Source organism: Aulonocara stuartgranti, assembly GCF_965226115.1.
Source record: "Aulonocara stuartgranti genome assembly, chromosome: 1".
Lineage (NCBI taxonomy): Eukaryota > Metazoa > Chordata > Actinopteri > Cichliformes > Cichlidae > Aulonocara > Aulonocara stuartgranti.
This window is the reverse complement of record NC_138939.1, coordinates 25,454,918-25,480,554: the sequence shown is the minus strand read 5'-3', so window position 1 is coordinate 25,480,554 and position 25,637 is coordinate 25,454,918. Positions and strand designations below refer to the sequence as shown.

Here is a 25,637-nt window from a genome sequence, read left to right as displayed (position 1 = left end):
TGAGCCCAGAATGCCCACAATACCTTTCGAATCATGTGACTTGCGCTTCGCTGTTGTTGCAGTCAGCAATTAGCTTATAGCCTATCGTTCACTCAAAAGGCGCGATGGGTGCTTTGACTTGCGAAAATTTTCGACTTACGAAAGACCCTCGGGAACAAATTACTTTTTTAAGTCGGGGTTCCACTGTACTCCGCTGAGGCCTTCAACTGTATTTTTTTATAACAGCTCTGGACATTATCATTATCTCCGTGCAAACAACTGCTTTTCATTTGGTGTTTGCGACTCACTGCCTGGCCATGCCGCAGCTGCAGAGAGCGAGTTTTTACTTTCACCTCGTGTTGTCCATAGCAAAGGAACAGCACAGTAGAAATTATATTAAGCCCTATCATTAAGTTCGTGTGCAGTGCATTTAAGAGCATAACGGCTGGCAGGTAACAGCATGTAGGGTTAATACTAGTTATACAGGATGTTCCTGAAGTCTAGGAGCTTTCTTTAATGACAGGTAAGGTCAGATTTACTTTCATAAATAACTGTTTGTTTGTTTTTTTCTTCTTTGCAGGTGCTTGCTGACTTGGAAAGAGTTAAAGGAAGCTATTGTAAGATGGCATATAAAAGATTTAACTTTGGCCTCAAAAAATAAAAAATAAATCAAATCAAATCTGGATATTTCACCGGTGTAAAAATGTTTCCAAAGTGGAAGTAGGTCATAAATTACCACAAAAACAAAAAGGCAAAAACTCCCGAGGCCAGCACTGCTCTGAGTGCCAAGATAGCAACAGATATCTGCAACAGCAGTAAACCTTCAAGGACTGTTTTTCCCCCACTAACAAACTCATCTTTTGCCTGTAAGCACTGCAAAGAATGACAACCGTCAATTAGTCAGTTAATTAATTTCCATTTGAATCTAATGTATAATGATTTGAAGAGCAGCAAAACAAGCAGCGCCTTGCTCATTAACAGTACAAGTTAGATATTTTTACTTTGTAAAACCCTAGCGTGCCTCAAAACTGGAAACCCAGAGGTGTACGCGAGAGAGCGCTGAGAGAGAGAGAGAGATGAGAATGGTCATGTATACGGCTGAAAAATGATAGGGGGGAAGCAGAGGCTATCAAAGCATATGTAAAAGAGCTTGGTTAATGTCTAGAATTACATCGGAAACTCTCTAACACACACACACGCACACACACACAAAAGCACAAATGCCCGGCTGTCCATGGAAAGAGGACAGATGGCCGCGGAGTGGCTCTGGTCCAGGGAGTGACGATGTTCTGTATCATTATAATCTGCTCCGTAGTATCCTCCCTACTGCTGTGCTGGACAACATGTTTCACCCACTGAGAGCAGATACTGGAACAATTCTGCTGCTGCTCTGCAGCACATACTCCAAGAGTGGCGCTGTGACAACAAACTTGCCTCGTAACTGTTCTTTTGTTTAACTTTTGGATAGTTGGGGGTGTGGAGGGAAAAAATGATCATTTTGCAGCCCACAATTCAGTGTCACACAATGATCGATGATTTTGTTTTTAATGCAGAAAAAGAAAGCCACAAGGACGGTCTGACTGTAATACACTGCCCGCTCTAAAACCCACTAAATCAGCCTTTTGCAAACCAGGGTGACAGGAGTTATTGCTGCCCTTCAGTCTGTGCATCTAACAGACACACACCACTTCCGAATAACCGTTTAAGCCTGTCGGATGTTTTTCGCTAAACGAATACTCCACGTGCCACCCAGGAGCTGAAAAAACCCCAGAACCCCGGGAATTTAGCGTGCGAGATCTTCTATCTTAAAATATCTTTGAATCAAAAGTTAGAAAAGATAATACCCTAATTGTGTTTGTTGTAATCGCAAATTTAATTTCCAGGGAGAGGTTATCGCCTGGAAAAAAAAAAGAAAAAAGAAAAGAGCTGCACAGCCATGGGGCTCAGGCACACAATGTTAATTTAATTTACAGTACAGACACTACATCTACAAGGTTGTTGTTCATGTGATTACAACGAGAACAACTAGGAGAGGAGACACGTCTGTCACGATGATGGAACTGATAAATAACTGGATTGTGTCTCTCTCTCTCGTGCACGCACGCAGGGTGAGTGATGGTGTGTAGAGCGCAAACACGTGTGGCAGTTATTTTTTTGTTACGTTTGCAGAATGAAAGCCTACGCTCCCTGGATGATGAACACGACGATGATGATATGAGCTACTAGTGTGTTTACAGCAAGCAAGACTGTGTGCGTGTATAAACTGTAAATATGAAACATGCAAACTATTCAAACCGCCCAGCCCAGCTTTCTGAGCTCTATTACGCTCAAATGAGGCAGTAAAACAAACGCATACAAATTCATCTGCCAGGTGTGGCGTCTGATACAAAACAAAGAAGATAGAAGCAGTTCTGGGTTAACAGTTGAATGTTACAGAGTGTTTTAATACTCGGTATCGTCCCTGAGGTTTTGCAGTTGGCCTGACAGTGGATGAAGCCCTAACAATATGGTTGAAGTGTGATTATGTTTAAATCTCCATGACTCTAATCCCTATACTTAGGGCACCTACATTTTTTTCATCAAGCTTCCAGTAACATTCTCACAGTGTTTAACGGCTTTGTGTGTCCTCTCGATGTATTATGAGCGGGCACACACTTGGATTAATGCCCTGTCATGTTCTCATTACACAGCGGTGCGAGGAGAGAGGGGCCGGGGCACCTGTAAGCATTCAGGTTCAGCGGGAGAAACGCATTCCCTGTGTTGTTTTTCTTTTCTTTTCTTTTTTTCCTGCAGAGTTTTTAAGATCAGAAGTCCAATCATGCTATGTCGAGAGGTTATAATGGTGCTTAGAATGAAATAAGACATATTTTTACTCACTGCTTCCATAAACATGCCGTAATTATTCATTGCGGCTACCAGGGGAAAGGGATAATGTCAGAGATTTACGGCCCGAGTGGTAAGAGTCTGAGATATTCATCAATCCTCTCCAACACTGTGGTGCCACAGTGCTTGAGAGAGGCTTCACTAGCTGAATGAGGATCAGGGGGTGATGCGCCATGCAGTCGGGCCCAGGTTTAGAGGTGGAACTCGCACTCCTGCAGCCAAGCTCATCAGCTGCAGCTCGAGAGGAAGGACACAAGAACGGACATTACCCTTCGTGAACTGCAATCATAACAGTGGAATTTAATAAAACTTTGTGTATTGAGGAAAATAGAATAATCCCTTTCAATCTCCCGTAATGAGAGAGAAGAAATCCTAAGACTGTGATATTTCCCCTCCCTTCACCCCACAAGATTTTAGGCTTTCAACAGGATTCCACTAGCTTAGCTGCAAATCGCCTCACTGCTGTGCGATACCGCCACATCCTCTAAGAACGGGGTGAACACAGGATCTGGCACATGTGTATGAGCACACAAACACTCACAAATCTTATTTGACTTTGAGTGAGAAGTCCAGATTGCTGATGGTTCTCATTTTCCCCACAAGGGAAGTGGTTGGTGATGCTGCCATGAATCAGACTATCAGCCCAGTCAGGGACAGGACACAGAAAGCTGAGAAGATGAGGAGCACGAGAAGATGAAAGACAAATCCTCGCTTCTCAATGGCTTGCACAAACAGTAAGAAGAAACACGAGCATCTGCTGTTTTCAGATGACGGTCGATTTTCTAATCTACTACCCAAGGCCATGCTACACACTTATAAATGGATTCTCTAGTGGTCTGATACTAAGACAGGACAGATACTTAATAAGGAGAAACTAAAACTCTGCTTGTTTTTTTGTTGTTGTTATTTTTTAAATTACTGATTACTCACGAAAAGAGCCAACAGGCATAAAAAAGACGCTCACGCTGCAAGAGTTCATCAGAACCATGCACATGCATGTCTCTGCTGGTGTAGACACAAAGCACTGGGTGTAAACATACCTCGATGGCCTCAATTAATCATGTTTAAAAAGACAGATGTGACGGCATCACACGAAACTATGACTCCTCCATATGCTACCTGTTTGGAGTAATGTTTGCAAACTGACTAATTACAACAGTCTCTGACGAAGCCTCTCTCTCAGCAGATGTTTGTCCATTAACCTGCAGGAAAAAAAGACTTTAACATCGTGTGAAGAATAACATATTAACAATGCCCCTTCTCTCAGGGTGCACACTAAAGTTTAGCTTTATCTATCTATCTATCTATCTATCTATCTATCTATCTATATATATATATATATATATATATATATATATATATATATATATATATATGCGTTTCCATTTTCATTTACTGAAACACATATATGTGCAAACATACATTGAAATACAGAATATGATGCAAAATCAGTCTTCAGGAGTATTCTTCATGCTTCTTAAAGCCTACAAAAGCCAAACTGTTTCTATAATGTTGGTTGTGGGGAGGCCAGTCCATCACTGATGGTGTTCAATTGTGTATTTTTCTAGTCACATATGTTTTTTACTGCACTTGCAGTGTGTTTGGGATCACTGCCATGCTTAAAAATGAAGCCGTTGCTGATCAGATGCTTTCCAGATGGTATTGCATGGTGGATCAAAATCTGATGGTACTTTTCTGCATCTGCAATTTCATCAATTTTGACAAGATCTCCAGCACCACTGGCTATAATGCAGCTCCCAACAGTCACTGCTGTATCTCTCCTGACCTCCATCGTACAAACATATGATGATTTGAATCAAAGGCTTCTAATTTAGATTCATCACTTTAGTCCAGTTCTTGTGTAACTTGTCACACCTCAGCCTTTTCTCTCTGTTTTCCTAAGAATGGTTTGTTGACTACCAAACTTGTACTGAGACAATCTGATGAGGCTTCACTAAACAGTACTAAATGGATCGAGTGAAAGGCCATTTGCATCTCTGAGGTCCTATGTCAGGTCCTTGGTGACTTTTTTCCCTGTTTCTTCTGGTTTTTAGGTACTGATCGAATGTGGAAGATATTTTTTAGGCCTTCCACTACTTTTTTTTTCATCCTCCACTGGTCCAGTTTTCTCAATTTCTTATGACACACTGGACACCACGCTGAGATATGCCAAGTTTCCAGCTAATAGCTCTTTGGGAATCACCTTGTTGGTTCACAAATGCTATTTTGTGCCTGTCAAACTGGCATTTTTCATTCAGCTAAAGACATGGGAGGAAAATATGTGCTTTTGTGACATGCTGATGGTAACAATGTGCCTAAAGATACAATTTAAAATTGGTTCCATCTAAGTTGTCTATTTTATATAGACACAACACTAGTTCATTCATTGAATTAGGTGCTTTTTTTATTCAAAATGATTTATAGCTCGGTGGTAATTGCTTTAAAGAAAGGTCAGATACAAGAACTGGACGGAAAATGAGTTAAAAGGCAGAAAAAATGAAACATACATGAAAGGCTCAGTAGTAGCAGTACTGTGCAGAAAGTTCAGTGCTTCTGCACAGTACTGAAACTATTATGCTGCATTTGTCATAGCTGATTATGTACAAATGTTCTAACTGCACGTTAAGATTTATAAGAGGTATGAAGATGAATCTGCAGAAAAATTTGATGCACATTAAGCTGTGATATTAAGAGCAGATTTGAAAACCAGCGAGTTCTAAAGCTCAAACCCTTCACACCTAAGCAGCCCACTATTTGACAGGCCAGAAGGATTGCAGCTGCCCTTTGTGAGTATATCCAATTGTAATATTCATTTTTGCCTTTGCCTGTTAAACCTTTTAATGAGCAGCTCATGCAGGACAAACAGAGTACTGGGCAGGGGTTAAGTTAGGTGCAGGCTACACTGTGTAGAACTATCACAGGTATGGAGGATCTAGTAATAGGAATGTGAACCATTAACCACGTTTTCTGATACTGAGTCATCATTTTTCAGCTCCTTCGTCGCTGTTGCTTTTTAGTTTCATCCGATAAATCGGAGTCACGTTCTGGCTGTGCCGTAATTTCATCAAGACTCCAATTTGGATTCAATGCCCAGCGGAAATGTTTCAAGGAGAAGGATGCATCTTCAATCAGCTTGTCTTTCAGCAGCTTGACTTTTTTTTATGACTTTTTTTTTTCTTTCTGATTGCTCCGTCTTTCACTCACTTTGACTGAAAACTTTACTTTTATTCTAAGCAACAATTCATCCCTAAAAGGAAACCCACAAAAGAATTATTATTTAAAAAAAGAGTGGCATGAACTCATCCATCAGACTGTGACAAACCGTAATTCACCATAACTATTTATAATAAAACTTTGCGCTAACAAATACAACCAAGAAAACAATGATATCTCAGTAATATGTGTGTGCAGTGTTTTTGCTCCTTGTAGAATTAGTTGGCCACAAAAAAGGCTAAATATGAATATCTTCAAATGACATAAACACTGTGATCATGATTAAGCACAATAGGCACCGTTTACTGGCCAAAATTCACTATTTGTATCAATAATGTACGTGCACATAGCGAACAGACAGTGTACTTACTGAGCTGCATTCTGAATACAATTTCAGAAGGATTCAAATTAGAGATGTAATACACATCTACCCACCCTATGAAAAACGTGTCTGCATTTATCTGTCCATGAAATATGAATGATGCTGAATGGAACGGCCTTTTCCACAAGTCAGATAAAGGTTTATTGAAGGCCAGAGTGAGAAGGATAGAGGTTGCCATGGCTACAAGTGTGAAAAGGGCATCTGATCAGACTTCTGACCAGTCAATTAATCTTGGAATTGCATTTTCTTTTATCAAAAGGTTCACTCGCGATTCAAAATTAATTGCTCTGAATAAAAAGGAAAAAAAAAGAAGGAAATTGTGGGGAATCAAGACCCTTTGAAAAAATACAGTAACGCAGGAGTCTTAAGATTAAGGCTGCCACGGGGGGAAGATGGGTGAATATTTAAGATGGATTGAAGTCTGAATAGTTAGTTTGTTTCCAGTGTGCAATGGAAGAGAAAGCTTATTATTCAACAACATAACTTTTAAAAGACTTAATTTCCTCCTGATTGTTTCGGATGTAAAAATGTAAAGTCATGCCCTCTTTTATTTTTTATCTCCAAAGTGTTGCAAGGCCATAGTGAGGACTCTATGATATCCTATACGTATAAAAGTAAGGAATTCATTATATACTTTTATACTGAAATTGCAGATATTCCCCACATTATGCACATTATGTTCACATAACATAACAGAGTATGTTTTTAGCTATTCAACTGTCTATTTGAATAGCTGTATTCCCTTGTGTTGTCTTGTTGTTGTGTGTGTAAGTCGGGGGGGGGGGGGGGTCCTATTCCTCTGTGGGGCAACCTGCATATGGCCAATAAAGCATTCATTCATTCATTCATTCATTCATTTAGCCACCTACTAAGCCACTGTAGCAGCAAATACCTTGACCAAGACATAGTATGAGTACTGACAATAAAGATGAAGTCAATCTGAAGCCAATGCTGACCAACTTCAAATTTCTTGGGTTCTAATTGTAACGTTCTTGATCCCTTACCAACTTTTTAGGCAAGGAAAATGTTTAAAATCCACCAGGGAGGCAATCCAATTTCATAAAATGTACCCATTATATATATATTTATACATATAAACTGTTCGCCTCCCAGCTCCCAGGACTCACTCTCTTCTCATCACCATAAATTGCTGAACACCTACAGAGAAGACAACCATCTTGGAAACAAAGAGCTAAATACAGCATCATCATTTATTTATGTAGCAGATCTGTGCGTGCACTTACATCACTGTTTAGTCATATTTGTGCCAGGAGTTTGTGTGCGTGCGAAAAATTGACAAAAGTCTGACATTTCCCCTTATTCTGAGACATTCACGAGCTGTGGGATGCTGTGGGGGTGGGGATTTTTTATCACCCCTCAACAAATAACAGAGGAAAGTACATTTCATCACTTTCTACCATGCCGTCACAGAAACACGTCTCTCGCTGTCTTCCCTCACTGTACCCACACTGTCCTTGTAGTATCATATCCTCCCCCTGCCCCCCACCCCCTCCTCTTCTGTCACATTCGAGTATCTCTCTTTAAAACAAGGCAAGAGGCGTTTTGATTATCATAATCCAGTCGCAGCTAATTAGGATAGGTCAGCTGGTACAGTTAAACAGCATCCGGCCCCTTCTATTCTTTCTGCTCTTCCTCAATCATCAGCTCTCTCTCTCTCTCTTTCTCCATTTGCTCGGACAGCTATATCAGTGGGTAACATCTCCCAACACCACTGCCGCCTGTCTGTTCGTGATAGCGACTGTGGCAGTCATCTCCACAGAGGCGAGCGATGTGCTGCCAGCCACTCCGCTAGAGCCAGACAAGCCCACATTAATGTCTGCTGCAGCAGGCACGCTGGAGCATCAATTAATCAGCGTTTAAAACTGGCAAAAAAATGCATTTGATATACGCTTAATTATAAGCTCAATATAAGCTTAATTAATACATTGCTACCACTTTTGCGGAGCTAATTAATCAATTTGAGAGTGATCTGTGGTGCGAAGATGTCCAGATGATGTTGTCTAGCAGGATACTGCTGAACACTGGGCATCAGAGGAGGTGATGGATTGCACGGACGGTACGAGGTTAATGTATGTTACTCGTGGCAGTTACTGAAAAAGAGGAGAAAGGAGGAAAAAAGCCAACGAGAATGTTAAAAATAGAAATTAAAATAAAAAACAAAGACACAGTTGTAGATACGCTGTAGGCTACAACCTAGCAAGTATAGGGGCTATGACTAAAACAGGGTTGGGAATTGATTGGGACTTGAACTACATGCTTTGTGCACTTGTAGTTCTGTTTATACGGAGCCAGTGAATGAGGCCGCAGTGTTCTGGCAGGAAAGCAGAGAGAGCTACAGAGAGTAATTGGGAGGGCTACGCTTAGAGGGAAACAGAGGACTTAAGATGGGATGAACGAGGGAAGGAGAGGAGGGGGGCAGAGAGGGAGAGAGAGACCTATGAAGGAGATGCTAAGTGCTGAGATCTGAAGAAAATAAGCCTGCAGGAATACGACCCCAGAGACAGTGACCAATGACAATCTCCCTTTTCTTTCTCCTTTTTTTCTCCCATCTGATAATAGACAGACCTGCGTCCTTCCATGTGGAGCACGAGAGTGCGCGCGCACACACACACACACACACACACACACACACAGAGTTTTATTTAAATATTAGGCAGAACCTGACTGTGGCCACATCATATTCCCTTTTAATAGTTCACGTTTGAGTTTCCTCTATTGCATTTATTCTTTGATTTTTGGTTATTTTTTTAAAAGAAAGTCTCATCAATTAGGCATAAAATGATTCAGTACCAATAAAGACAACAGTAGCACTAAGAGTGACTGACCATGACTGCATCGTGTAATATTTAGGTGTGGTTTAACTCACAGCGAGGCCTTTCAGCATTCAACTGGTATTTTTGCAAGTTAATAAAGACAAGCTGGAACACCGCCAGAGCGATGTGTACCACACCTCACTTCTCACTACCACTCCAGCACCAGGGTTTGGCCTCCTGCTCCAGCCCTCCCCCACAGGCCTAGCTAAGCCTGCATGTTATTGGCAAAACACAGCCAGCTGCAGCCAGTTAACTGTCTAATCTCACATCAATCGATTTCCCCAAACAAGGAGCGGTAGAGAAGTGTAACGAAAGTCATGGAGCGGGGCTGAAAACAGAGCAGAGGGTGAGAATAAAGTGAGCGAGAACAGGCAGTTTATAGCCCTTCACTGAGCTTCCAGCACCGCTGGCCTTCGCGCGTATATGTGCGTATTGATGCGATCTTTTGTACGAGAACAAGACATTCCTGATCGAAGCAACACGCAGGAAGGGCGGAAGGACGGGTTGCAGCTGGCGCAAAGGCCGACGGGGTCAGCACGCATTCGTCCGACACCACCAGCAACAGCTTTTGCACGCCGACTAATGCCCCAAACTCTCTCGTCTCCCTTTGTCATGTGTCTTGTGTGTAGAAATGCGATCCATTTACTCCCTCTTGGACAATTAAATGAGAACATTTTCAAAATGAGAAACATATGGAGCTTTTTAATTGTCCAATTTCTCTTGCCAACATGTGTGGGCTTTTTTTCCCATTCTAAAAACCAGTGAAAAGGAAAAAAAAAAAACGCTATCCAGTGAGACATGCATATTGCAGCACAGAGTGTTGCACAAATTGTCATTGTCCTTCCGCAAGAAGTAAAAACAGCCCGTCTGTTCCCTGGATTAATAGCGTCATTATTGAGAATCCATGTTCAGGATACAGGACTGTACTGCCGCATCCTGTCAGCCAGACTTGGGAAATCTGTATCTCTGTGGGAATCTGTGTTTTTCCTAGCAGGTAATGATGCACGCCGATGTACACGACTGGCTGAAACCGCAGGGAGAATTTCACCTTCCCGCCCTATCACCTTACACCACACCCGTGTGTGATCTTGACTTCCTGCTTCCTTCCCCTGACCCTGCACGAATCATGTGAGGTCGCTGGGGTGCGAGGGACCCCAACAACTCATATCTGGGGAGTTATTGTTCTACACATGTCATGTGTAATCTGCCCGACCCGCAGCGCTTAGAATAATTATTCATATTTAATCACCGCAGTACAAAGCTACATCGCCTGCCGCTCACTAAGTCATTTTCCATGTTACATTATCAAAGTTTCAGAGATGGGTGCTCGAGGAAGGGGACTAAATGGAGAAGCTGAAGTAGTTGGGCTTATAAAAACATAATGGGCTTGTCTGCTTTGATAAACTGAGGACGTGTATAGAATGCACACTCGCTCACACCCTCCGATACAACCGCACACCCCCATGCACTTTAAATGTGAAAAGTGCAGAGAACAAAGTAGGGGAAATAAAGTAGCCAAGTATAAGTTCAGATTGGGAGCGCTCAGGCAAGTCAAAAGCTCAACCATTAATACAAATAACTTGAGCTGAGCACAGAAAACGAATTGAGTCCTTTTTTTCTTTTTCCCTTATTCAAGTGTGTTGGCCTGCACGACGCTCCTTTATTTCTCGTGTAATCACATTTTTTTCCGGTAAGGGCTCACCTTGCTCCAGGGGTGGTGGTTTCACGCCTGCAGCCTTCAGCTTGAGGGCTTCTTTTGCAGACATATCACAGCAGGAGCCTTTGTTGGTGTCCTGGTCACTGTCAGCCTGGTCGCTGTCACCATGACCGCTGTCTCTGAGGCTTGCTCGCTCAGGGTCTTTGAATGTTGAACTACTACACAAACAAACAAATAAAAAAAAAGGACTGTGAGTGCTGAGTGTGGTGGAGGATTTCTTAGTGGGTGTTTTTTAACCCTCCAAGGAAGTTTAGAGACACCATTCTTGAATGCCAAGCAAGGAACATTATTATAATGATTTAAGGATTTAGGATGTAATAAAATGCTTCTAAAAATACTGCACAAGCTTTGCTGTCTGCTTTGAGTCCAATCCTGTGTGTGATAATGTTCTAGTAACACAGAATATTTTTAGTGACCGACTTTCAAGCTAATTTAATGTACACGACCGTCTTCTTCCTTTTATTACTCACTACAGTTCATTGTCAGCGCAGTTAATGTTAAAGTAGTTTGTGGGGAATAAAATAAAGCTGAAAAAAACGAACAAACAAGGGTCTGATGTCTAGTCAAGGCCACAGATCTCAACCCTTACCTTTGAACAAACTGTTGTCTGCTACCCATATAATTAGGCTCCGTGGGGAAATTGTCCGTCTGTTGAGAAGAGAGAGAGACAAAAGTATGTTGTAAGCATGAAAGAAATGAGTCCTGCTGCGAAACAAGAATTCCTAGTGACATATGATTAATTATGCATAAAAAAATAAGGCAGAGGACAGATTAGGGGTGATAAAAGCTATAAAATTAAAAAAAGGGAGCCCTACATGGCCAAGATTTGAGCATTTCATTAACCACATAAGGCAGGCTAATTAGCCATTTGAGAGTAAACCACAGAGCTGAACATCAAATCTGGCAGACATCATATAATCAATGAGCGCTAGGACAACAGTCTCGATGAAAATAGAGAACATTGCCGATATGGTTCTGGAGTCCTAGTCGGACTGTTTGTGCAGAATTTAAAATGCTATTTGCTCCTTGTTCCTTTAACAACATCTCCACGGGAATCTGCTGACACTCTAAGAATATCCTGCACTTTTTTTTGTCCTTTCTATTTTTGTGCACAAAAATAAATTGTTTGTGAGGAAGCGCATCTTGCATGTGCTGGAGCCTGTGGTGCTTTATTTCATATGGGTAACCCGATCGCACACAGGGGCCTTCTACTAACGTGAATCGATAGGAAACTAAAACACATGCACATGGATGCAAAGAAACAGAATGACGTCTGTGATAAAGCATAGCAGTATAATGAAATACTGGTAGAAGCCCTACTGCATAAACAGGATAAAGCACTGTATGACTTGAAGTTTTACAGGGTAGATCAGTGTCGTGGTTTTGATCATGTTAAAGGAAAATCTTCAGAATTTCCAGAAATAGCTAAAGTTACAAAAAATGAAAAAAACTTGCAAGATATATAGACTTCTCAGCAAAAACACAGGGAGAGGGAAAGTTATATGCTTATATTTAGGCGAAATTATTGCGAGGATATAAACCAAGTCATGCTCAGGTAGGGAGGAATGGCGGAAACAAATGTCTTTGAGAGATATAGCTTTCATAGTGTTGTAGCAGTATTCATCACAGCAACACAAATAATTACCCTGTGTTGTGCACAACTCTCTGTGTCTTGAATTCGTGGCGGTTAAATGTCATGTTTAGTGAGTAATGTCTACTTGTGCCAGAGTTTTTCACATGCACAGCTTGACTCACAGTCGATAGAGTATTTCAATGTCATCCGTGCGCAGCGGTGGCTCGGTATGAAAAAGGGTGTGTGAAGGTCAGGCGGGCCACCTCAGTTCTTTGACCTTCCATGCTTTCACCAGCACCTTTATCTCTACCTAAACACTTTATTCTGCCTCAGCCTTCAACCAATACTAAAAGAAAACACCCACAGATTATGTCAAAGACTGGAATCTGACCACGAAGTAAGGAGAAGAATGAATGAAATCGTTTGGCATTGAAATGATAACAGCCTGCGTTTTTTTTTTCTTTTTTTTGAAAAAGAGAGTTGGGAGTTTTTATATTGATGTGCCCCTTCTGTACTTTTATGACCAGGGTATCAACCTTGGGCATATTTTTCAATCAACTCAGCTCTGTTAGCACTGAGCAGGAGGAAAGGACATTAACAGAAAATAGTTTTCCTGCCGGTTATATGGTTTAATTTATTTTCCACACCTGTGCACACAAAACAAATAATATCCTTGTGAACAGAACTTTTACTTTTTCATTATTACAACAGACTCAAAAAGTTATTTTTTGGCATCCACATGGACCAAAAAACCTTGAAATGTCAACGGTCTGTTGTACATTAGCATTAAATTTGCTTTGATTAGCACGATGAATGGAAATGCACATCCCCATTGCACGGTAAATACGATGGTATTTTGTTTGGTTTGTTATCAAAAAGGGAAAAGAGACATTTCACACCTAAATTACATGCTCCACCCCGCACGAGCCAATAAAAAGCACATTAAGCCACTTCATAGGACCCTGTTTCCTGCCAACTATTCCAGGCTGATCTTAAGGCTCCATCTCTTCCTGCCTGTCTGTACTGCCCAACCCTTTCACTACAATGGGCCCCTTTCCAATTAATGGGTCGATAATAGCCGGCACGAGATGCTTTGTACTGAGCCGGTCAGCGCCCGCAATGAATACAGGATAATCTGAGGGAAGGTGATAAAAAGTGGATCATGTCTGTTATCTTACTGTTATGATTTCTAGTAGTATTATTAAACGCTGTATCAAAGAGTTAATTAATTAGTTTAACATTACAAGTGCAGCTGACTGTTTCATACTGCGTGTTTCCCAAATGTGAAACCTCATGAAAGTGATCTGAATAAAAAGAAAAAGAAAATCTAAGTAAATTGAGTGGAACTAAACTGACCAAAACTGCAGTATCTGTATATTTGGCCTATGATGGTTAAAAATCTGACTCATTTACTGGCCTAAAATATGAGTTTTAGACCTTAAAGGCTCAGAGAAGCACTGAACCCATTTAACGCGAGATGAATTCAGTAGTTCTGGGTCGATCTACTTTGTGCAGATATGATCAGAGGTTAGGTTGTTTGGTAGCGTGGATGAAAATTGCAAAAGCATGTTGTCGATTTGAAGTGAATGATGCGTTGTATCTGCTCCATGTAGCAAGGCCACAGAGGTCAGAAAGATACTGAGTACAGTGAGGCTGAGTAAGTGTAAAAAGCTGCACTCTATTCTGTATTCCCATTCAGGTCCCAAGACTGACCGCTCAGACAGCCGGCCGATTGAGACAAATGGGACGAGCATATTGGAGTGCTATTCTATTCTCAGGGCATGCTGGTGCATTTTGGGGCACTCTTCATTTCTATGGGGCTATATTTGTGCATATCAGCCTATGTGTGTGTTTGCGTGTGTATTTGATATCTTAGGTAGGAATGGTGAACGAGGACAAATTGCAGATTCTCTTTCACACATCAATGGATTGCTCTCTTTTATTCACAGGAACAAGAGTACACCCCCTCCCTCCACCTACCCTGTTAGGTATGATACATGCATTTGTCCTTTACTGTCTGCCAGGAAAACACACACGCACACACAAACACACATTATTCTCATTCAGTGTATGCTTGTGAGCACATGCGTTTCTTCACATCAGGCAGTGCGAGTGGCTCCTACTCAACCCCTTCTCTGTAAGCTAAAAGATAAACCCTCTGTTATTATGCGTTGCTATGTATCTGAGTGACATCATTCCTACTGGAAAACTTAGAGCGGATTAGCTAAAGCTATACAGAAAAAAAAAACATGTAAAACAGAGAAAATTAAAGGAACCGATCATTTTTGTGCAGTGGAAGCTGGAAATACATGAAAACAAAACACACACACAAAAAAAAAAAACAGAACGTCAGTAACATAGTAGCTCTTTCTGTTCATGACTCATCACAATTTAGAGGTTATTGTAATGTGCAAAGTGCAAACACAGAGTTACAGGTTTTGTTGTCTTTTGGCTCTATTGCGCCCACCAATAAGAACTAAAATCCAGCGAGAAGTCAAGGAGGCTGGCAAACAGCAATGTCCACAACAAACTTATCTCGTTTCACTAAAATCTGACCAATCCTGTAGGGGAGCAGTGATTCCTGTGAAGCAACAAATGCAACCTTGATTAATAAAGGCTAATTAGTTGATCATTGTGTGCAAGTTTCACCAACATCTTAACTTTACCCAGGAGGTAAAGTGACAGGAACAGGCAGACGGTGGACGCCTCGCCCATAAAAACTGAAAACGAAAGGCATAAAAGCAAAGGGAAAAACATCTTAAGAAAGGGGTGGAGACAATAATTACACTGCAATGATAATCAACTGGCTCAGATGCACAAGGGATCAGATCAACTTAACATCCAAATATCTTCCTAGAGACAATCAACCAATCAATCAATCAGTCGTCAGTTAAGTAAGGCTCTTACTTAACTTCTAAATAACCTAAAAGGGGTCCAGTCCAAACAAGTAAACCAATGACAACTCAACAACCACAGTTAGCCCGTGTGAGTCTAGATACTACTTTAACATTGTTTCAGCAACAAACTGGTGATTTGTGCAAATGGATGTTTAGTGTAAAGAAAGGCCTCTTTTTGCTATGTGATACAAAAAAAACCCCCCACTGGACTGTTACTTTCTGTGACTAATCTCAAAGAGAAGGTCGTCCGATATAACACTGCAAATTTAAAGGTTTTTTGATACATTTTTTTTATTTGTTTTTTAACTACCAAGCACACAGGTAATGGTGAGTGACCTGCAGGCTCTGTGTGTACATAGTCTAATGAACAAGGAACAAGAGAGAATAAAAACAATCATAATACACCAACGATGGCAGAGCCTTTCACCATATCAGACTCAGGTTATTTTACACTAGAGTTCAGGTTTCAGGTTTCTCCACCACAGACAGAAGAAGCAGCGCTCGCAGCATCAGAGAGGGGTGCGTATCTGCAGCATCCCCCTTCCACGAGCACGTTGTGCGAGTGCTACGCATTACAACTCTGCCACAAAGCTTCCACCTTTTTCGACAGCATTCCACGTGCCGCTCTTCCCTCGACACCACAGAGACTGGCAGTGGAGGAGGAAATAGCTTCACTCCTGAATAAGGAAGCAATAATGACAGTCCCTCAGCCAGAGGCACAGAGGGGCTTTGTCTCCAGAGTTTGGTGCTTTAAAGTCATTTACAGCATTATGTCTGAAGAAATGAGGCACTGCATTAAAAAAAAATTTCAGTAAAAAATTACAATTTCAGATGAAACGAGATGCATTTTGTATGCAGATACAGTCATCTACAAAACCGCCCTCATTAATATAGTCAGAACGATTAAATCTTTACTAATAGCACTCCTTCAGTTATACAGAGAAGCTTCTTATAGTTTTACACATTACTACGCAAAATGCCATACCCTCCCTCCCCCCTGGTAATGGGCTGCTCTAATGTATAAACATCATCATAAAATAGTCTTTGAAAGAAGAATTTTTCACATTAAGACAATTTTGGATTTCAAGGTGACATGGCATTCTTTAGACATATGTGGCGCAGGCACGATACGCAGGCTGAAAATATGCCTTTCGATAGGACTATGAAGGCTTTCTCTAAGGGAAAACATCTTTTTGCAACGTTTTATGGTATGTTGCACACGGACCTATCTGACTCCACTCTTCAACTCTATATCTTTTTTTTAAATGTAAGTGCTTTTAGTTTGGCTTTGATTTAGCCCTGTAAAGCCTCAACCATGAAATAATTGCTAGAAAGTTCACATTTTGGGGGGAAACCTGAGATTTTATTGAACCTTCTGACCTAAAAAACGTAACTGTAATAATGTAATTATTAATTAAATTGTATCAAATTAAAAATATGTGCCATTGATTTAGTTCTTTTGTGGGGGGGAAATCACACTTATATGGAGGTCTCAAATCATCTCATGTATGCAGGGGCAAAAGAAAAATCCTTTGCAATTATTTTGAAGTCGCTCTACTCAGAATGACAAGCAAAAAGGAAAAAACTCTGTAAATTTCTCCGCTGGTTGCATTTCTACCACACGTCAGCGGCACTCAAACACTTAAATACAACCTCTAGCATAATTCTAAGGTGCCCGGGTGAGCCGTGCTGTTGACAGAAGTTCAAAGCAGTAGTTAAACTGGTGTCTCCCATGTGTGAGCAAGTGCAGCTGTATAAATGACACGAGGCACAGCTAAAATCAAGCATGCGTGCTCAGCAGCCCTCTGTATAAAGCAGAGAAAAGGCTAAAAAAAGGTTTCTTTATGCAGTGCTGTGAATCATCAGGAAGGGGCATTCACACCTGGCCTGTTGTTGTTTATTTTGCCACACCTCTAGTACAGCAACCTTTGAATTCAGCTACTTTAATTTTACAGATATGCTGATTATGTGTACACATGAAAAGAAACCCTGTGGTTGTCTTTTCTTATGAAAACAAAAACACATCGATTATAAGAACATATTGGGAAGCAGGTTTGATATTTTGCTTCCAATGAGCCAAAATTTTAAAGACTTTCTGAAGGTCTTTTCAAAGTTATTTCTTTTGACACTGGCTGCTTTTTCACTAACTTCAGCTCAGTCCTTGTAACTGACCGTTTTGTTTGAGCCACAACACTGACCTATGAATCATTCAAGTACAAAAAAGGGCACCTAAGTGGAGAAAAGAATCAGTGTTTTGTCTACATAAAGCAGACACATTAGCAAAAAAACAGTTTTAAATGTATCTTTAGCCACTTTGTTACCAGTAGAAATGTTGCGAAAAGGCAATTTGTTTAGTTGACTTGATAAAAATCTATTTTAAAAAAAGCCAAAGATAACACAGTGTCACAGACATAAAAGACTATTTCTGCTCCAACAAGGTAATTCTCAAAAAGCTATTAGCTAAAAACCATATGCACATCATAATGTCTCATTATGGTGTGCATTTGAGAAAAGTGGAGCAGTGAAAGACAAAAGAAGAAGTGGTGACCCTGAAAACTACGCACAGCAGATGAATAGTATCTGAAAATCGCAGCCTGACTAGACCTGACTAGGGCTGTGCGATATGACGAAATATATCGGATGACAAAATGAAAATATCTATCGTTTCGTATTATACACTATTGTTTGTTTCATGGTAGGGCTGGGCGATATATCGAGTTTTTTAAAAATATCGATATATTTTCATACGAGATATAAGATGTGACAATATCGTTTATATCGATATAGTCTATGTTACGTTATAATTATACTTGTGGAGCCGCAGGTTTGCCTCTCTTTCGTCCACTTTTGTCTCTACGCAACGTTACTCGGCCTCGCCTCTCCTTCACTGAACACAACTCCCCCTCCCCCATAGCTTCACCTGCAGGCAATGACAAGATGAAAGCGGAAAATCTCCGTTAGCGAGTTACCGTGTGTGGGGCTGGACGGCGTCAACGTGTTAGCGAGCTAACCGCGCTAACGACATGCAGCCCGGAAGGGCTGCACGGCCTAAAATCCTTTCATTTTCTCAAAAATCGACAGTGCGCAATATGTATGAATTCTGGTTGTGCTTACTGACCGCGAACCGATTTTATGTGGTACACAGCGCTCAGCAATCTGTCAAAAAATGTTTTAATATGACTTTGCTAAGCTACGGAGCTGCACCGCTTGATGGATTGTCGGAGGATTACGGCTACCGGGGAGGAGCCTCGCGGAGTGATACGTACTGTGCTTCAACGTAATATTACCGTACTGTGTGTGTATAAGGACCACAAATGGCACCTGTTCAGAGACGTGGTGCAGCTGTGAAATCTGTCTTTGTTATTATGCTCAGCGTCTTCTAGTTTACATTTTGACTGCACAATTGTGAGCTTTTTGTTATTTCTTTTATTTATGGACCATGATTATTTAATAAATGCTGATAATTTATTTTTGAGTAATTTCTTCATGTACATCTACGCTGTATGTAAATAAAAGTGCCCGTGTGACATCTGGGACACAGTGTGACTAAGAACTCTCTTTTTGTTCTTAACTTATGGCTTTAAAAAAAAAAATCGAGATATATATCTTATATCGCCATGCAGCTAAAAAATATCGAGATATGAATTTTGGGTCATATCGCACAGCCCTATTTCATGGTATCGCAATATTTTTTCATCGTTTAGATGGTCACCACGTGGATGCAGGCACAGAGAAAACCAGCATGGACAGTGAAGATGAGGCAGAACCAGGTAGCTCCAAACAGAAGGACCAGTCACAAAAAATCGAGGACCTTATTCCTACATGAGCGGCTACCTCTGCAGCATGGACATGGTTTGGTTTTGAAAAGTCTGACATGGACAGAAAACTGTACTATGCAAATTATGCCACAAACTGATCCCCACCACAAGTTCAAACACGACAAACCTCTTCAACCACCTAAACAAGAATCACGTGAAAGCGTATGGAGAGAGTTTACAGATGAGAAGGAACAAAAATGCACTATTTTGAGATGTATCGTTATCGGGATGAGAAACGTCTTATATTGGGATATGAGATTTTAGTCATATCGCACAGCCCTAGACCTGACTCGGGACCTGAGAAATGCATCTGGCCCTTCAGTTTATCCACCTACTCTTTCAAAAAAGTCTCATCAGAAATTGTCTCATTGGGAGGGGAGTGTCAAGAAGCAACTGATAGAAGGCTGAGGTACACAAATTACACAAGAACTGGTCTGAGAATCAGTGGCAACAAGTCTTATGGAGGCCGAATCCAAATTTAAAGTTTTCAGTTTAAACAATATGCACAGAAGAGATCAACAGTAAGCATCTACGGGTATCTGTAAACATGGTGGAGACTGGTTTGGGGCTGCATTTCAACCAGTGGTGTTGGACCACTGGATGGCTGGATTGACAAATATGAATGCAAAAAAGTACTACTACTACTAACTATTCCTGAAGACTACTTATAGAAATTACAAGAAAGCATACCTAAGAGAGTTCAGGCTGTGTTGAAGAATAAATGTGGTCACACCAAATATTGACTGTCAAGCTCGTTACAATTGTACAAGCTCTGTTTTTGTCTTATATGCTGTATTAACATCTATGTTTGCGTGTATTTCAATAAATCACAGCAGCTATTTCCCATTTTTCTATCAAATCATAAGGAAATGAAGGTTGACTGAAGAATTTTGAACATTACTATATGTATTTCCTGCATTCACAATGCTGCATCCTTTTGTCCATGCATTATGAAAGAGGGTTCATTTTATTTGATTTGTTTTTTCAGAAATTCTAAAGGAAGAGAAGAAAGCAGAGTACATCTTGTGAAATCAGTGGCAGCACAACAAAAACATATCAGTGGGGCTTATCTCAGAATATATTGATTATTTGTCCCACTTGTAGTGATTTGTCATTTAAAGCATCTTTACCGACAGCCTTCCAATCTCTTGTACTGAACTCCACTTCGGTACCATGAATCTAATAAACTCGGGCTGAATAAACTTGGCCACTGTGTTAAAGGTAACACTGCCTTGAAATACTGTGTTTTATTAAAACTACTACAGGGCTTTTTGTAAAATTGCTGGTTTATTATGTAGCTGGTGACTCAGACAGCTCTAATCCAACTCAATAGTCTCATCTTGTTAATCATGGTTTGCCGCAATTCATTATTCATAGCAAATGCATTTCTTTTTATTCTTATCATTTATAAATTTTTATATTTATTGTTCATATTCATTTAGTGGGAGTGGGGGCTTTTCTTCATTAGATAGGGCTAAGTAGCACTTTAGAGGCTTTTATGTATAGTCGCATAAACAGCGTGACCTCTCCATTGCATATTCATTCCTCGCCAGCAAACACACAATATTCATAATTTGTATGCAACCACTCTGATTGATTGTCTATTATTTTTGGTTGACCATACAGCAGCATTAGAGAAACTATTAGGGGCCCAGCAGAGTGCATGGAGTCGCCCAACTGGCACAAGGGCTTTTTTAAAATTATTATTCTTAGTCTTTATTTAAGAAACGCTGCACTGAAAAGAAATCAGAAAACAGAAAAGAAAGAGATGAATTGTTATTCAAACCACACCATAGTATAAAAGACTAAAATCAACGATAGGTGAGAAGAAAAATAGAAAGACAGCCTGTGTGATTACTGATGATATATCATTCCATTTGAAGAAGAGCCTCAGCAAGTGCATAATATATATAATTTTCTCTTCTGTCTACAAATGACTACTTTGGTAGCATTTCTAAGGTAGGATCTTTATGTGCAACTGGGATTGCTGCATCTGCCTTTAAGAGTAACAGCTATGAAAGAGTCTATCAGTTCTAAGAGCTGCTTTTGTAAAGCACATTCATCTATTTGTAATAATGTTTGTCGTTTAATTTTCCAGACTAAATTACTTGGAGAGCATGAAAAGAACACTCTGGGGGATAAACGCAGCCTGAGTCTAAGAGATGGTCAACAAAGCATTGTTAAAATCTTATTCTTAAGCCTGTCATTATCATCTTGAGAATCAACTCACGCACAATAAGAAAATGCAAACCTCTGGAGAGAGTGCATATCCTTGAACTTGTTTCCCTGGCTTGCACTTACACACAAACTTCACACACACACTCTCACAGGTACAGGAGATCTGACAACCTAGCCTGTTTTATAATGCATGAAAAATCAAACGATGGGGTAAACTACATCCTGCATAAACAAAACGCCACAGACGGCTTGTGTCTTAATACGCAGTGATAGAGAACAATCTGTTTACCGCAAAATTATAATACATATATATAAATATAATTACCAGTTTTTAACTCCTTTGCAAGTAATTGTTTTATTAATTGGCTGATTAAGCCCGTACTGAGCGAATCATCCTTATCTAACTAAAACGAACAACATTTCATAAACAACAATAATGCTGACCAACATCCCCTTGGGGAAAGATTACAATTATCTGCCACACTGGCAACACACAACACATGCTATGTACTATGGCAAACTGTCAGTGTCTCTTTTTTTTTTTTCATTCCTTTTCCTAAATGAAAGTAAACAAAATGAATGTGACCCACTTTATGATGCATCTGTGGTATGAAAATGCTCCATTCATAAAGAAGATTGATCTGATCAGACCATCAATGAGGGAAATGCAAATGACTCTTAATAAATATTTAATGTTAATAAAAGCATCCTCTTCCTATACATGTTAGAAATCTTGAAATCCAGACACTGGAGGTTTTGTGTATACAGGTGCATACCTTAAAAGCCAGTAGTGCGATACTAGTAGTACTATAATACCATGTGGGGTAGTTACTCCATTAGGCATTAGCGAATACTGCCAATCAGAGGTATGACAGTTTTGTCATTTTTTTAATCTTTTTTTTTTTCGTTTACCTATAACATCCCCCAAAAATAGAATCATTCTAGACATATTTTTCAAACATAAGAAACAAAAAAGAAACCCTAAGAATGCAATATTGTAAAATTGCACTGCCTGCTCACCAGCTGCTGTACATTTGTCTTTAGGCAAACCAAATGTGGGATTGCTGAAATGCCATGCAAGTGGGATATTCAAGCAGTAAAATTAATTCCAGTTTCATAAGGGTGGCATTGGCACAATTCACATCCTAACAAGCTGCAAACTAAATTCAAATTGAGTGAATTCCTATGACTGACCGTGGGGTTTTGGAATTGAGTGAGAAGTCTGCCATAATCCTCTTCTACCAGACCGGGGAATTGGTCTCTACATGTGTCAGGGTATCAGTGTATGTGTTCATCTGTGCATGTGTGTGTCATTGTATTATCCATGTTGTGAGGAAATAACACTGTTTACACAGCCACATTATGAGTACCTACAGATCTTTTGGGGACAAAAGCAGGTTAGCATAAACTTAACTTAAATGAATTCATGTTTAAAGGGCAAAACTCAGTTTAAGGCTATACTTTACAAGTTCTAGGGCACCTAAGTAACAAATTCAATAGCATAGTCCATGAAAACTGCATATATTTAACTCAAGTTGAGAAACTCAGACCTATATAGGTAGATCATTGTATTATAAACTATATAATAAATCCAAGCTGTTACTAGCCAATAGACTGTGTTTGCTTGATATGCCCACATGGACTGAAACTTGGATTTTCCTGCCAGTGTTTTGATATAAACACAAACTCATGACTGAAGGATTTCATATCAGCCTTTACTCCATTTTTGCTATTGTTTTAAATGGCCCTGAAGTATTGGACACCATGAACAGAGGTCAAAGTTCAAGCAATGTGAGCTTTGACCATTGTGAGTCCACAAACTCATGACAGCGCTTACTGCAGGTGTGCTTTGGTCAACACAGCAACAAACTGTTGAGGTGTCGCTTAAGCCATTTAAAATTATTGGTTTCAGAGCTCAGTGGTGTTGCTGGCACACTGTGTCTCAAAGGGCCACAGAAGTTATGATTAGGCGAGTAGGGTAGGTCTGCCAAAAAAGAATCTAAGTCAGTATAAATGTCCCACCGTGGGAAAATGTGTGCGTGTGTGTGTGTGTGTGTGTGTGGATCCAGTGAAGGAATATATTTATTAGCCAGTAAGTGTGCCTTTAGTGATGTCATTCCAAAACCAAACTCACCAATTTTCAACATGTTTATTTAATTGCTTTATCATATCATATCATAAACAGTTAGGAATTAGGCACATCTTGCTCATACTGGGATAAACCCAATTTTTTCTTCTGAACTGCCACGATTCCTCCTGATTTAGTTGCCGTCATTGCCTGATGTGAGCCCATAAGAAGATGGGTGCACAGAGTGATTAAGCTGACACCAAATTCTAAAACGTGCCATCCAAATGAAGAAAACTGCAGAAACTGAGACTCAGCACCGACAATAGTTCATTCATCTGATCAGATAAATAATGTGTCATTTCAAAAGCTCTTTCAAAAGATCAGATACACCATTAGAGGATCTGTTGGGAAATTCTATGCTATGCTACCTAGCAACCCTTCATATCTTTTATTAAAAGTATGGCAGCTTATTAACACATAACCCCAAAGTTATTAGTGTACTCGATGTGTTAGATAAAATGACTGCTTATTTTTATATATTACTGAGAAAACATATCAGTCATTTATAAGTATGTTTATATCCTTGTTCTGGTGTTCTAAGGGTAGGCGGGAGGAGGTTTGAGATTAAATTGTTTTCTCATCTCAGTTTTTATAGTCTTTACTGTATTTTGCCGTGGAAAAGATAAAATAATAGGACGTTTTTGGCGAGCCACTATGACCTGTAGCCTCAGGTTTCCCGGCCTTAGCTGACATGAGTGGCACTAAGTGCGGTCTTCTGTATCGAGATGCTCTTCTGCACACCGTGGTTGTATTGAGTGGTTATTTGAGTTAATGCTGCATTTGTATCAGCTCTGTAATATTTTATCGTTTTTTAGACCATCCTCTGTAAAACCTAGAGATGGCTGTGCAGGAAAATCCCAGTAGATCAGCAGTTTGTGAAATACTCAGACCAGCACACCTGTTAATACCAGGCAGGTTCAGAGTCTCTTAAATCACCTTTCTTCCCCATTCTGATGCTCAGTGGCTATAATGTGATTGGCTGATTAGATATTTGCATTAACGAGGAGCTCAACAGGTTCCCCTAATAAAGTGTGCAGTGAACGTATGTGAATGAAGTGGTGACTGAGACGAGTATATATTCATATACTGTTCTGGAGCCAGAATAATGAAGTGCAGTCGCAGTTATGTGCAGAGCAGTATAATGAGGCAGCCTGTTCGGTAGTTGGCACTCAAATACCAAGCCAAAAATAATTATATAGGACCTGCAAATTAAATAAAATTGCCCTAAATTACAGCCTCCTAAAAAAAAAAGAGGCAGACTGGAACATGTTGTGACCATATCTCTATTTTCCAAAAAGTACGCCTTGTTCTAATCTTACTCAAAAATTAAAGGCCTTGTTAAATTTGCAGTCATCTTCTGCAGTATTACTGTATGGATGGAGTTCCTACCAGCACTGCCGTTTAGAGCAGGGCGATATGACAAAAATATTCATCACGATATAGATTTGAAAATTTGCAATAACGATATAACTGACGATAATTGACACTAGACAAAATACTTTGCAACTCCACAATTTTATTAGTGCAAAAAAAACCATCAATGTATTTTCACTTAAACAAGCAGCTGTTTTTTGCATTAAATTTATATAAAAATGTAACACTACAAATGCAAATTCCTTCTTGCTGACAGTTTAACCAAAAGGCATTTCCAGTGGAAATTGGCCGACATATCCTCAGCATACCCAAGTATAATATCCACAAAACTTAAAAAGAGTTTATACACACAATACGGTAATATTATGTTGAAGCACCGTACGTATCACTCCGCGAGGCTCCTGCCTACGATAGCCGTAATGCTCCGTCAATCCATCAAGCGGCGCGGGTTCGTAGCTAAGCAAAGTCGTACTAAAACATTTGACAGATTTTTGAGCGCCGTGTACGACATAAAATCATTTTGAGGTCAGTAAACACAACCAGAATTCATGCATAAGGCACACGGGACTATAAGGGGCACTGTCGATTTTCAGAAAAATCAAATGATTGATTTTAAGTGTGCCGTATTTTCCAAAAAACACGGTAATAACGACGGCCCGCT

At 40.1% G+C, this 25,637-nt stretch overlaps 1 protein-coding gene across 3 annotated transcripts in view; it reads right to left on the bottom strand.

Moving 5' to 3' along the window:
* The window catches only part of pcdh17 (protocadherin 17), a 70,314-nt gene that overhangs the window by 23,268 nt on the left and 21,409 nt on the right, over positions 1–25,637 (bottom strand). For 2 of the 3 annotated variants that reach the window (XM_082527394.1, XM_082527393.1), the window contains exons 3-4: positions 11,598–11,656; positions 10,994–11,166 (exon numbers count right to left, since the gene is read on the bottom strand). In XM_082527394.1, the coding sequence (XP_082383520.1) occupies positions 10,994–11,166; positions 11,598–11,656 (232 nt within the window). Of the gene's footprint in view, positions 1–8,437; positions 8,569–10,993; positions 11,167–11,597; positions 11,657–25,637 lie in introns of those variants that run through there. The other variant, XM_082527395.1, reaches the window with a different exon arrangement.